General features: G+C 27.0%; 1 protein-coding gene across 1 annotated transcript; it reads right to left on the bottom strand.

Annotated features, from left to right (window-relative positions):
• Positions 1 to 1,499: 1,499 nt before the first annotated feature.
• On the bottom strand, positions 1,500 to 14,936 carry LOC134830881 (Krueppel-like factor 7). The gene is made up of 4 exons (XM_063844492.1): positions 13,826 to 14,936; positions 4,657 to 5,443; positions 3,878 to 4,045; positions 1,500 to 2,141 (listed from the first exon to the last, which is right to left on the bottom strand). Exons 1-4 carry the CDS (start codon positions 13,940 to 13,942, stop codon positions 1,966 to 1,968), a joined length of 1,248 nt encoding a protein of 415 aa, XP_063700562.1. The 5' UTR covers positions 13,943 to 14,936; the 3' UTR covers positions 1,500 to 1,965.
• Positions 14,937 to 15,609: the final 673 nt, after the last annotated feature.

Here is a 15,609-nt window from a genome sequence, read left to right as displayed (position 1 = left end):
AACAGTCGAATGGCATGTTTGCGTTATATTGCTTTGCCGTGTTTTTTTTATTTTTTATGTAAAAAATTATTATGTCGTTCACTACTCTTGTTTGTTCATTATAATATTAATGTTATAAAAATGATTCATTATTCATCTTTTTTTTGTTTAGAAGAATACTACTCTGTTTACTTTTGATTGTTATCTCATATATTGGCAGAATTGTTGTAAAAAAGTTGTTGTTGTAGAAGAAAGAAATGCGTTTCATGTATTGGCTTCGAAGAATTAACATAGGAGGAGTTCATTTTTTTGATTATGCGTGTTGTTGTTGACTAGTTAATATATATTAAGTATTACATTTTAAACACCTTTGGTTATAAAACTATAAAAAAATCTTCAAATAAATTTTTTTTGTAACAAAAATATATTTTTTCTTGAGAAATAGAATTCAGAAAGTAAGAGACTTAGTTTTGTTTGTTCACGTACGAATGTTTTTTTTTGTATTTATTGACTAAAGAAGCTGATATAATTAATGATTAAGCCGAGCATTGCTTAGACAAGGTACAAAGAATAATAGTTATTAATATAATATACATAATAATAATTAATAATACATACACAAAAAATTTGCACAAACAAAAAAATAAATTTTTATATTTTTTTTTTAATTTTTTATAATTTTTTTTATTAAATTAAATTTTTATGTGACGGACAAAATTAATTTTTTCTATATTATATTATTTATTATATTATATTTCTAAATTTTTATATATAATATTGTATATAATATACATTATATATATAATATATAATAATAATATACATTATATACAATATTATATATAATAATTTGTATATAATATGCATATAATTTTTATATATATTTTTTTCATACTAAATATCAAAAATTATACCATAAATCGATGAAAAAATAACTCAATAAGAGTATAAACTTCGATTTATGATAAAATTTTTGATATTTAGTATGAAAAAAATATATATAAAAATAATAAGCATATTGTATACAAATAATATACAAATTATTATATATAATATTATATATTATTATTATATATATAATATATATAATGTATATTATACACAATATGATATATAAAAATTTAGAAATATAATATATACATATAATATAGAAAAAATTAATTTTGTCCGCAAAAATAAAAGCAAATGAAAATTTTAAACAGTCGTTCATCATATACATCATTACACTAATATTGCATCAAAAGCTAATTTTTAGTTTTTTTTTTAATTTTTTGATTTTTCGAATTGTTAGCGTCCTTAATATAATATAAAATTTAATTAATGATAATTAATCTAAATGTATATGTCTAGACAGGAGTAGAAGTAAATATTAATTAATTAATTAAAAATGCGTTGTCAATTCAATACTGCTTCTTCTTATGATGAAAAGTCTTACAAATTAAACAATAATAAAATATATTTTTTTTCCTTAAATTTTAACAAAAAAAAAATTATTAATTAAAATTTGTACTGACCCTATATTCATTAAACTTTTTTCTTATAATTTTTTTTTAATTTTTTATATATATGATATAATTATATATATTACGATATTTTTTATATGTTTTATATTCAGAGGTCTGTTCTGATTTGGCGTAATTCTTAATAACTAAAGAGGGGTGTAGTTGTGACGACGCTCGCTATTATAGCATGTTAAGCTTCATTTACGTTTTGTATCTTTTTTTAGTAGTTTTGTTTTTTGGCAGTGATTTTTTGGAATTTTTCGGCTTACTTTAAAAATTGTGTACGTGTGTGTGGAAAAAATCATGGCATTCGATCGAAATTTGAGCAAAATCAATTTTTGGCCATTTTTACAAGCTTTGATTGATGAAATTTGTTCACGATGATACGATGATGGCTTAATGACATATAGGGGGGAAAAATTATAAAGCGATAAAAGAATTCAAGATTTTTCTCTCTAAATCTCTAAAATGATGATGATGATGCTTATGCGTGACGTTTCATATGGAGCGCTAAGTGATCCGAACGGGAGAAACATCTATCACAATGGCGACACTTGAAGGGTTTGGCTCCCGTGTGTTTTCGGAAGTGCCTTGTTAGTTCGTCGCTGCGCGCAAATCTCCATTCGCATCCTTCCCACGAACATTTGTACGGTTTTTCGCCTAAAAAAATAAAAAAAAAATTGTAAGTGACAATGTTAATGATATTTTAATTGACGAAACAAATTATTCTAATTATTAATATTACAGAAGAAAAAAATAAGGGCTTTAATTTTTTTAAACAATATGAACTCGTGACCTGCGTGATTCATCGTAGAGTTGTAAATAATTTGTTCATTCATTAATTGGGAGCATTTTTCATTAAAAGATAATTTAACGCGTAGGCGGAACAGCGCCGTAGATGAAAAAAGGTCAATAATTAAATGATCAAAATTTTTATTGAAACTCATCTTATCCAGATTTTTTTTTCGAATTTCGTTCACAATTGAGCGAAAAAATGCAAGAAGAATGCACAAAAGGTCTTTGTAATAATTATATTAAATTAAGGCAATCTGAGACCGTGAGTAAGAGAGGAGAGAAAAAATAATTTTATATAAATTAAGATGAAAATCTTGCTGGCTGGCATCAAATAAGCGGGTCAATAAGGTTAAATCGAATGAAATGTAGTTGTTAATGTGTCTAAAGACTAATAACAATTTGTTTCAGATAATTTTTGTAACGTTTTATGGAGAGTTCATTATCATCAAAAGCGGGTTAATGAAACGCGCTAAATGTGGAATTTTTTCCATGTACTTTTTTTGCAAATTTTTGTTAGATGACGTAAAATTGTTTCTTATTTGAATTTGTTTTGATGATTTGAAACAAAAATTCTTTGACGATAAATTAACTTTTTTTGACAAAATTAGTCAATTTCAGCATAAAAGGCGCCTTTTAATGACAATTGACAGACAAATCGAGAAATGATAGACAACAAGACGCCTCTTCAGGTAACTAAAATTCTTCTTATAAGATTGAAATTTTGATACTTTGTTAATTTTTTTTAACGAATTTATCAGTTTTTGAACATTTAAAAAAAATATTTTTTAATAATTTATTTATTTTTTTTTTTTTGAATATTTAAAAAATTGTTTTTTTAATTATTTAATTTTTTTTTTTATTTAAAAAAATTATTTTTTAATTATTTAATTTTTTTTAATATTTACAAAATTATTTTTTAATTATTTAATTTTTTTTAATTATTTAAATAAAATTAATTAAATTAAAAATAAAATCATTTGTTTATTTTTAATTAATTAATTTTTTTTTGACAAAATTTCAATTTTTGTAAATTTTTTATATAGAAAAGTTAATCTTTTAATAATTTTTTTCTACAAATTTAAAATTTTCTCTTTTTATCTGAACTTTGAATCAAAAATATGAAGAAAAGTCGTTCATTTTGTATTTAAATAACACGAACGATATTTTTTCAACATCTGAGAAGACTTTTAATGAGAACAAATTCTTCTTGAAATAACAAAAATGCTCTTGAAACGAATTGTTTTCGTAAAATATTAGTAAAAATTCACTCGTGTCCCTCATAATTAACAATTAAAAGTCATGTTTCAACTTTCTTAATGGCATACGTGCCCAAAACGCAGTCAACTCTCCAATAAGACACGTGCAAAAATTCCCATTTTTATCGATTCCAGTTTGAAATAAACTAAACTGAGTTACTGCCGATATCTAGTTCTGACTCGTAACGTGCCTCGAGACGGTATCGAGACGATAAATATCAAGAAAAGGAGAAATTAAAATTCCATTCACACTATTTGGACAATTGTGACATGTGAGAATATTTGTTTAAATGCCCATAAATTGTGAAATTTGAGCGACGAAAGTTGAAATGGAGAAAAGCTTACCGGTATGCGTTCTTTGGTGTGCTTTCAGATGAGAACTCTTTGTGTAGACTTTCTTGCATCCGAGAAACTGACATTTGTGGATTCGGCGTTTCGAATCACTCTGCACTATCTCATTGCTCTGCTTTGAGGTCGCTGATGATGATGATGATGAAAGTTTTGTACTTGAAGCTAAAATTTGAAAAGGAAAATTTATTAATATTTTTTATAAAATTTCAAAAAAATTTTTGAGAATTTTTATAAAATTTTAATTTTAATTTTAAAATTTAAAAAAAAATAAATTTAAAATTATTTTTAAAATGCTCTTTTAGGAAAAAAAATTAGGTTAAAAAAATAATTTTTAAAAAATTTTTTATATTTAAAATTTAAATTAATTTTTCAATATTTTTAAATTTTATTCCTAAATATTTTTTAATATTTTAAATTTGATTTAAAATATTTTTTTAATTCTATAAAATTAAAATTTTTTTTCTAATCTATTTTTTAAATAATATTTTTTTTAAATTTTATTATTTGATTTTAACTTTTTAAAAAATTTTAATTAAAATTTTAATTTTTTTAAAAAAATTAAAAAAATAATTAATTTTTTTTTTAATTCTTAAAAAAATTTTAATTTTTTTAATATTTTAAATTATTTTTTAATTCTAATTTTTTTTAATTAATTTTTATTTTAAAATTTTAAAAAATTTTTTTAAAATTTTTAAAATTTTTTTTTTTTTTTTTTAATTTTTAAATTTTTTTCATTTTTTAGTACGAAAAAGGATCAATAAAAAAGGACTTACATGGTGGGTTAACAATACTAACGGCTTTGCTATCTGATATTTGTGTCGCTTGAAACTTTGTGGGATGCACATGAATGAGTCGCGCTGTCGTTAGCTTCACAATCGTATTGCGTGTGAGTTGACTTGTCGTCGACGACGTCGAATTTGTCTCCGTCATCCGAACTAAGGATTTGCGGTTACTTTTAATGCTACTGTTATTATGATTACTGCAGTCTGTTGCATTGTTGCTATTGCCTTGCGTCTCTCCGCCGGATTTCTTGGAATTGGGTTCGGGCGACGAGGGCGGCGTCAATTGCGATCGCGCCACAATCGTGAATTTTATTGCATTTTGAGATTCTGCGGAGCTTCTGCGGTCTTTTGACGCCCTCTTGAGACTTGTCGTTGTCGTTGTTGTCGCAGTCGGGGTCGCACTTGGCGTAATTTCGCCGCTACTGCTCGAATAAACTTCCTCATAACTGTCGGAATTGTCTTCGTAATCTGTGTCAAGAGGTTCCTTTTTGACAGAAGCAAGTACGGCGTAACTCAGTGACGCATCCCACGAGAGACGCGATGAACACGATGACGAAGAGGATATCGTCGACATCGAATCCATGTGCTGATCGAGATGCAATTTGTTCAAACACAACGGATTTACTTCCATTTTCCACGTGCCATTGACGGCGGGCGGCGATTCTGGCGGCGCAAACATATCCCATGTCGTGTCAATTTCATCGCCCGGTAACTTTCGGTTCGAGCCAAAATTTGACTTTGGCTCCTCTTTCAGGTAGCGTTCCATCTCGTAGCATGTCTAAAATAAACAAAAAAAGACAATGGTGAGAAAATATTCGATATTTTTAGACAAAATGTGTCCCTATTTTTTTCTATTTGACTTTTTTTACCCGTTTTCATTGTTTTTTTAGACGAAGAACACATTCCGAAAAAGAAAACAAACAAAACTCAAAAATGCAAAGAAACGTGTAAACATACTGAGCTGTGAGCAAACATGTGCTGGTAGCTTGCACGACAAACGGCGCTCATCACAATACATTTCTTTGTACAAAAAAGTATTTTTTTCCCCGTTCGAACATCATAATTTCCAACAAACGCAATTTCGTATTCGAATCGACGAGTCAAGTACTATCGGAGAGGAAGTCGATTCTCTCCAATTGCACACGCATGAAAGGCATCAAGGTGCGGAAACGAATCTACATATTGCTTTACTACACATTTCCTTGGGTCGTCGTTAGATTGGAGATGTGCGGAATAGAATAAGAGGAAGAATGATTGTCTCATCCGGAATTGATTATAAAAAGTTAACAAGGTTAGTCTTTATGATGACAAAATTTGTGGTCAATTTTGTAGAATTTTATCTTTTCTGAGATCATTTTTGTGTCTTAGAATATTTTTTTAGCGCAAAATTGTAAGAAAAATTCATTTAAAATCAATTTTTAGTTTTTTGAAGTGCTTTAAAATTCTTTTTTGATCTGAAGTGATCGTCAAATAACCTCAAAAATCGAAATTTTCAGTTTTTTAGAAGATTTTTAACCTTTATAATTCGTTTTCAGTCGCTTAAAAGCATTAAATTGATCTTTGAAGACTTATAGAAAGCTTGAAACGTCATTAGAAAGTTCTTTCGAGATCTTAAATTGAATCAAAAAGTCTTGAAAGATCGTTACATAACCTCAAAAATCGAAATTTTAGATCGTTTATAAGATTTTAAACCTTCGTAATTCATTTTCAGCCTCTTAAAAGCATTACATTGATCATTAAAGACTCAAAAAAAGCTTGAAACGTCATTAGAAAGTTCTTTCGAGATCTTAAACTGAATCGAAAAGTCAACAGAGATCGTTACATAACCTCAAAAATGTCTTTTAAAAGATTTTTAATGACTTGAAAAGACATTTATTAGTTTTTTAAAGGATTTTTAATAACTTTGAGTACTTTAAAATCCTTTAAATGTCTTTTGAAGTCATTAAAAATCTTTTAAAAGACATTTTTGAGGTTATGTAACGATCTTTAATGACATTTTAAATAAATATTAGATCACGAAAGAACTTTTTAATGACGTTTCAAGCTCTTTATGAGTCTTTAATGTTTAATTTTATGCTTTTAAGCAACTGAAAATGAATCCTAAAGGTTCAATATGTCTTTTAAAGTCTTTTCAGAGAACTTTTTAATGAAGATATAACCTCAAAAAGTGTAAATGAGTTTGAAAAAGATCTTTATGTGCCTTAAAAATCATTTTAATGAAGCTCAAATGTCTCTTTTTGCTACTAAATGACTTAAAAAGTGCATTTTCGATCAAGATTCATCCTTAAATGAATTTTCAAGTAAAATGTTTAATGAAAAATTTTCGTTTAAAATCAATTTCTTTACCATAAACGACTTTAAAATGCATTTCACTATTACTAAAATCGACATTCCATTCTTGCTTAATGCTAAATAGAACACAAGTCGACCCATTGTCTCATCCGGCGTTGATTACAACAAAAAACCTTTCAAGTAAATAACGCGCCCAGTCTTAATGGCGCGACAAATTCCATTCAATTAGGGATTCTTTTTAATGGCGAGCCATTCCCCCGACCAAAAATAATTTTTTTTAAGTAACCAAAAAAAAAACAATTACTTTAGACTCATAAAATTTTTCTACCTGAGACACATCGCAGGTATATGGAGACTCGTTAACATCTTAGTCAAATACTCAATCAATAGAGCTAATAGTTAATAGTAATTAAATTAGCACGACGACGCGTTTATTTTCTAACACCGATTTCGTAAAAGTCTCGAAAAAATAGATTTTTTAACGCTTTCATTATATTCATTTATGTTGAGTTTTGTTGTTATGTTCGACGCATTCGTACGTTAATTGTTGATCAAATAGTGACTTTCCAAAAAATCTCAAACAAAGTGCATTCCATACAAGTCCAGCAGTTGTAATTCCATAAAAATAATTATTTTATTTATTGCAGCTCTACAACGCTCTCTAAACACAGCAAATCGCTCTAACAACATCATGTCAAGGTAACATTCTGCATACCGAGATGTTGTTTGAGAAAAAAATCCGTAGCTGTATGTGCAACCGAGAATCGCATAAATTTGCCAAGAATCGATCGGAGGAAGGATCGCAAACTCGTTTTTTTAAATTTTTTGGGTCTCAAGGTTTTTTGTCGTTTCGCGCTAAGGATTCCGAAAAATTTAGCATTTAGATGGCTTTTTATCTTTTATTTCATTTTTTCGCAACGTCTTTTTTAGCAACGCACACCAACGAACGACGATGCCGGCTAATAATTATATATATATATACGACATGTTTTCGTTTTCAATATGCACAGGTGTGTGCGTTTCATATACAATACAAGCATCGATCGAGCTAGCAGCTATGAATGACTAAAAAAACAACAACAAGTGTTTTTGAGTAGAAAAAAAAATTGTTATAAGATGACGTAATTTTTTGAGAAGCGCGTTTTTTTATGCATATAAGTATGTTTTCGGTCGTATCATGCGAGAATATGCGAAGAACACACAGAGAAACCAGTGATAATGTATTTTATTTGAGTTTATACACATAGCTGTAGTAAAAATAATAATAAGAAGAAAACGAAGAAAAAAAAATGACCGTTAAAATATGTTTGTGTACAAGAAGCAAGCTGTGGAGTAACTTTTATAACAAACAGTTTAGCGCATTATTTAATTTTTATTAAACAGAAGCGTTTGGGTAGATAAGAATGAGATTTTAAGACTTTTTTAACGGTTGTCTGTTTGTTGTTGAATTTTGTTTGTTTAAAAAAAAGTTATTTAATTTTTGTAAAAATTAAAAAAAAAAATTTTTTTTATACATTTCAAAGCTTTTTATGGATTTCCTTTAATGAGCTGAATACAAATTTGCTGAATAAAATTAAAAAAAAATATAAAATATTAAATAAATTAAATTCAATTAAAATTTATCGATTTTGAATTATTTAAAAATTAAAAAAATGTTTGCTGAATAAGTAAAAATTAAATTCACGCCTTTGCTGAATACTTTTGACCTTGAAAAGTACTTTAATTCAGCAAATTTTATAAAATATTTTTTAAAAAAGATAATTTTAAGACTTTATCTCATAAAATTTGATATTTTGAATAAATGCTTGAAAATTTGCATTTGATTAAATGTTTGCTGAATAACTTTTTAGAATTTGCTGAATACAAATTCGCTGAATTCAATTTAAAAAAAAATTAATAAAATAATAAATAAATTCAATTCAATTAAAATTTATCGATTTTGAATCAATTTAAAAAAGAAAAAATATTTGCTGAATAAGTAAAAGTCTAATTTAGGTTTTTGCTGAATACTTTTGACCTTACAAATCAGCAAAATTTATTATTTTATAAAATAATGACCTTGAAAAAGTTTTCGAACAAATTCAAAAAATAAATTAATGTCAAAAGATATTTTGAATACTTCAAAGATTTTTTGAAAAATTTTTTTAATTCATAAAATTTGAATTTTTTAAAAATAGAGTAAGATTCTTAACATTTGAATTTTTTAAGTTTTTGAAATTAAATTAATTAAACGTTTGCTGAATAACTATTTGAAATTTGCTGAATTCGAAATTCGCTGAATACTTAAAATTTTTATTCAGCAATTGTTTTAATTTTTATTTTTGAATCAAATTTTATTCAAAGCAACATAAAATGAATTTAAGAAGTCTTTAAACGAAGCTTAAAATATAAAAAAGCGCTCAAATCACATTCCTCAAAAAAATTCCATGACAACTTCCTTCCATAAACATAAATTCTATAATAATAAAAAATAAAGTTGTTGTTGTTCTTAAAGTTCTTTCAAGTTTTTTTTTTTGCCATTACGTTAAGAATGGCTTCGGATATTGCACGAAACACAAAACGCAATGCATATTTTTTTTTCATTCCATTAATTAAGCGACACATAAAATGATTTTTTTTCTTGCGAAGCTACTTCAAGCTTTTTAAGTGATATTGGCTTCTCCGAACTTGCGTACGTGCCGCGTTTTATTTTGCAATTTAGAGATATAAATATTTTTTGTATGATAATTTTTTTTTGTTCGTTGTGTGATCAATTATGAATGTCTGATGCATGACGACGTCGATTGCGAGCTATTTATTAAGATATATATTGTTATTATTTAACTCAACGATGACTCACAACTCAATGAGGAGAGCCAGATCAAAACTAGACTGTCGTGTGATTCAATTTTTTTCTGTGTGTTTTTATTTCTAATTAATGCAAATGTTTTTTTTTCTATTACTTAACAGGCATTTTTCAGCTGAAATCATCAATTCAGTTGAATTCTTCATGCGATTCTCGTTAAAAACGATGAAACATCGATGATAATATTTGTCAGCTATCAAATGACAAGTAGCTGTAACTATTTATGGCAATGCATGAAAAAAAAAATAAATTGCAAAAAAAATTAAATTCGATTTGCTAATTTTGTCAGCAAACAACAATAGAAGAGACCGATTGTCGTTAAAAGGCTGCTTTTTAAGAATGAATGAACAACAGGTAATTTAAATTTATACGTTGTCAACACAATTGTGACCAAAATCACTTCGGCAGCTCGTAAACTATTGAGGTAATGTAATAAATAAATTATACGCGACACGACTTATGCATATGAAAATGTATTTTGTATGATTTAATCATCAACATTAAAAGTTCATTGTTTTTTTTCTTAGCCACTTATTACTCGTAGCATTGTAACCGAAACATAAAACCATTTTTTTTTCATTTTTTTTATTATATAAACACGCATGCAGTTCGAAACCCCATTTTTATCACTCGCACTCATTGTTCTAATGTTACTTAGTTATGTTTTTCTGGTAAATTATTTATGCTAACACATTTATGGTTCAATCTATTTGAACATGAATATGAATTATGTTGACAGACAGTGTCGACGAGAGATGGAAATTATTATTAACTCGAGAGAGTGTGTGTATTTTATTTTGCTTCGAACGAGGGTTTTACAATGTCTGGTTCGCTTGTTTTGTTTACGATGATAAGAAATTATAGTTGTTAAGTAGAAAGTTATCAATGCGAAAGGGTGTTCAAATGGACAAATTATCTGATTTGTTATTGTGATTTGTGACATGAAAGGGATTTAATTGACATTTTGTGTGGAATTTTTGTCAATTCAGCGGATAATTTGTGGTTTGCTGAATTGAATTTTTGTTACAGATCCATAAAATGAAATTTTCTGTAACAAATGTTAATTTTCAAACTTAATTTTTGTAGTTTTGAACCTTCAAATAATTTTAAAATCATAAAAATGAGATTTTTGACGTTTGCTGAATACAAATTTTCTGAATTTGAGTCATTGCTGAATTCAACAATTTAAACATAAGTCGAGTTTTTGTCTTCTAAAATAAAATTTAGTCGAATTTGAATCAATTTAAAAACAATAAAATATTTGCTGAATAAAAATTTGTCAAAATTTGATGTTTGCTGAACATGTATAATTTTTAAAACTTATAAAGTTACTTTAATTCAGCAAAAATGAAATTTTTTGTACCCAATGTCATTTTTAAGCTTCGTTTTTTTTAAGTTTTTTTCCTTGAAATTTTTCAAATTCATAAAATAGAATTTTGACGTTTGCTGAATACAAATTTGCTGAATTTGATTCTTTGCTGAATTCAAAAGATTTAAACATAAGTCGAGTTTTTGTTTTCTTAAGTAAAATTTAGTCGAATTTGAATCAAATAAAAGCAATAAAATATTTGCTGAATAAAAATTTGTCTAAATTTGACGTTTGCTGAATATGTCAAATTTTTAATTTTAAAAAGTTACTTTAATTCAGCAAAATTGATAAATTTTTCAGAATAGTTAAGTTTAAAACTTCAACTCATAAAGTTTTATTTTCTAAATTTGATCAAACGCTTGCTGAATAACAATTTGACATTTGCTGAATTCGAAATTTGCTGAAAAATAAAAATTTTCCTTCAACAATTGTTCAAAGAATCTTCTTACATTAAATTTTCTTTAAAATCAACATTAAAGACGCTTTCATGTTCCATTATCTCCTACTTTCAACACCTTTCTTTCTTTTTCCTCAAACATTCAATCACACACTTGTTGGAGAAATTTCATAAATCACTATATTCAAAGAGCAAATATCAAAGTAAACATCCACAAAATTAGTGTTAACGTACCATGAAAATTTTTGACAAGTTGCCCAATTATCGTATCTCATCAAACATGCAATTACTGTACTTTTTTTTCGACTAATCTCGTCGAATGAACTGGCTTTGCAGAAAAAACTATTCCATTTCGTTTAGAACAGTCAATTTGTCATCATCACATCTCGTATCGCGAGTCACAGGAAACAACAGATTTAAACGCAAAAATGCGTCTCGTCTGATATTCTCTAAATATACAGCGATGATGATATTTTAATTGTTATTTTTCTCTCTATTATTGTTATAAATATTTATTGTTCCCGACTAATAGCTCTTGTAAACAATTCCGAGCCGACAACGACGAGCGTCGTCGATAATAGTTATTATCAAAAATGAACTTTTTACACATAATGAGCTCATTTGTTTTCAATTTATTCAAGTCTCTTTTTTTTCAAAAGGAAAAATATGCATTCTTATTGTTCTATAAATGTATATTTTTTATAAAAAATAAATAAAATATTTTTTAACAACACACATATGCAATGCATAAAGAAACAAAAACATGATAACTATAACAATAAATAAATAAATTGATAAAAAAATGTGTCTAGAGAGTTTGCGTTGTAATGGTAATGGTTGATAAGTTAAAGTCTTCGCTCGCAATGATAAGCGTTTGACTCAAGATAAGAACAGTTAAAAGGAAAAACTCATTTGTCTTATTCTTAAACTAAATTTTAAGTTAAAAGCTTAATTTTTTATGATTTTAAAGCACAAATGAAGTTTTTTTTAAAGTTTATTTTAATATTTGACGTTTGCTGAATACAAATTTTCTGTAAATTTGACATTTGCTGAATTCATTGAAATCAAGAAAAGTCTAATATTTGTTTTATTATCCTAAATTTAATCAATTTGTGTTTAAAATTTGTTTTTTAAATTTAAAAATTTGCTGAATATGTAAATTTTTTTTAGAATTCAATCGATCTTCATTAGAAAATTGATTAAAAAATTTGCTGAATAACAGAAAAATTTAGAAATTTGCTGAATATGTAAAATTTTTGTTAGAATTTAATCGATCTTCATTAGAAAATTGATTAAAAAATTTGCTGAATAACAGAAAAATTCAGAAATTTGCTGAATATGTTAATTTTTTGTAAAAATTTATTCGATTTTAATTCAAAATTGATAAGAACTTTGCTGAATATGTCAATTTTCGTAATTAAAGAGTAAATTTATTACAAAATTTTTAACAAAAATTAAGTTTAGGATTTTTAAAAAAAAATTTTTTAGTTTTCATAATAACATTTTAAGTCAAAAAAATATTTTTTTTTACTTAATTTCATTATCATATCTAAAAAAAAGTAAAAGTCGAAAGCATTTTCTACCCTGCCTCTTGACACTTTTTGATAAGAAATTTTTAAAAGGAAAGAAACATGACTCCTCGGGACTCGGATGATTCATTGCAAAAATCATGCCAATGTCGAAACATGACAATTTGTCTACAGGTGACGACGCTCGCACGACAAAAGTCAAATCGCCGATGAATGTGCCCCTGAATCAAATTCAACAAAAACACAGAGAAAAAAAAACTAAATAATAATAAAATGTTGTGTGTACGGAATGATATCACCATTATGGCGGCACACAATCGGCATCATCAAGTTACGTACGTTACGATGTTATGTACCCGATCTATCTATAGATTATTGTCCAGATATTTTTTTTCGTTGAGGAGTGATATCATACACATTCACATAATTAATTCTTATTAACACACAAAATGTTAATCAATGCTCTTTGTTCAACTTCAACATACTTTTTAACTTTTTTTTTTCGTTTTTTTTTTGTAGGAGAAGAACAACAACATGCATTCGGTATATAACGTGCTTATGTAAAACATCACCCTATTTACTTCGAGCGACACACGACTCCAACTCCGACTTCGCTCTCAAACACCATGCGCATAATGTTGTACATGACATGCATGTAATAAATTATAAAATGAAAGAATTTCTAAAGAGAAATCCCGAGTTGGAAATTTATTCTCGGCACAACTAACCTGCTGCCATTGATCTTCGATGGAGGAATGTGACGAGAAGAATCCGGTGTCGTGAATATCTTGCAGCTCCCGAAAAATGTGAAATTCTTCGCTGATGCCTCCTGGTAGAATGTCCATGATTTATCCACTTAAATTTACGTTTAATTGTACAAAAAACGTCTCTTATCGGTATTTTTTCAACAACAATGTTAACTTTAATTTATAAAAAAATTTCTTTTTTTTTCTCTATGTGATGCAAAAATTTATCTATTTAACATTTTTTTTCACTTTTTGTATTTTTTTTTTATTTTCAGAAGTTTTCACTGTGTGTTATAGTAACTAACTGTTTGTAGTGTGACTTATGCATGTAGTTTACTTTATATTTATGTATAAAAAAAGTATAAGAATAACACATGAACTTTTGATTATATTAAAACAAGACGACGATGAATCAATTTCCTGAATCAATTTTAAACACTCACTCGGTCGCTTCTGCCCCTGTGTTGTGTGCTGTACGATGCCGAATGTGTGAATGACATGACAAGAAGAGAGAGAGCAGCGCACTCACAATTTTACTCGGCGTGCCTGTACGGAGTTGTATGACATAAAAGTTCTTATTGGCTTTTTCATATTACACTTTTTTTCTCATATACAAAATTTTTTTGTATTTTTTCTTGTGCACAGAGCATTTCTTCTTATAAAATTTAATTTTTTTAAGGTTTTCTCACTCACGGCGAATTTGTTGGATTTTTTTGTTTAAAACACTTTTGAGTATCAAAACTGAACACTACTAAGCCACTCGTATGCGTTGAAAAAATATGTCAATAAAATTTTCATTATCAACCATTGAGCAAAAAGGAACTATGATGATGATGATGAAGAAGATGGAGAACGGAAAATTTTGTTTGTTTGTTCTTTCGCGCAAAAAGGCCGACAATTTTTGTTGAAACGGAGACGAAAACAAGGAGATTTTATGATTTAATATTTTTTTTTTGCTAATCAAAAAGTTCCTGTGATAAGAATAAAAAACACACTTTAGTACTCTACTGCACTACAGGTTTTAAACAATCGATTGCCTGTTTGGTACTAACCGCTTTGTAGTCTCTGAAATGTCTTGTGCTTCAAATTTTATTGCCAGATACCACTCAGTATACATAATTTTGTCTCTCTCTCTCTTTCACACACACACACATACAGAGGCGATGCATGTTTGTTATACAAGGGGGAACTCAAACTCAGCTCAACTGGATTATTGGATAATTCATATACAACAGTCACGGGGGAATGAATAGATGTTACAGATGTTAATGAAATTTTGATTGTTCATATAAAAATTTGATATTTTGAGTGTCAAATTCGATAAATATTTTTAAAAGGGAAGATCGATATCAGTTTTATGGGAACAAACATGTGGTTTTTTTTGTATGAACTTGAGAATCTTAAGTTTTGTTAAGTTGATGAATTTTTAAATTTTTTACTAAAATAGGTTCAAAAAATTAATTTTCTAAAATTTTATTATTTTATGAAAAAAAATTTGGTATGAAATCTAAAGATTCATTGACTTAACATAACTTAACATGACTTAAGGCCCTTAAGTTCATATAAAAAAATTTTGTTTTTTATTTTGTGACTTATGAGACTTAATCTTAAATTTTAGTAAATGAAATAAAAATCATTAAATGTTGATTTTAAACCACTAAAGAAAAAAAAAAATTTTTTTTTGAAGTGTGAAAAATTCATGCATGTTACACTCAAAAACAACAAATAACATTCGAAAAAAATTACGTATTTTTTTACGTATTTTT

The sequence above is a fragment of the Culicoides brevitarsis genome, chromosome 2 (assembly GCF_036172545.1).
Source record: "Culicoides brevitarsis isolate CSIRO-B50_1 chromosome 2, AGI_CSIRO_Cbre_v1, whole genome shotgun sequence".
Lineage (NCBI taxonomy): Eukaryota > Metazoa > Arthropoda > Insecta > Diptera > Ceratopogonidae > Culicoides > Culicoides brevitarsis.
This window is presented reverse-complemented; position numbering and strand designations above follow the sequence as displayed.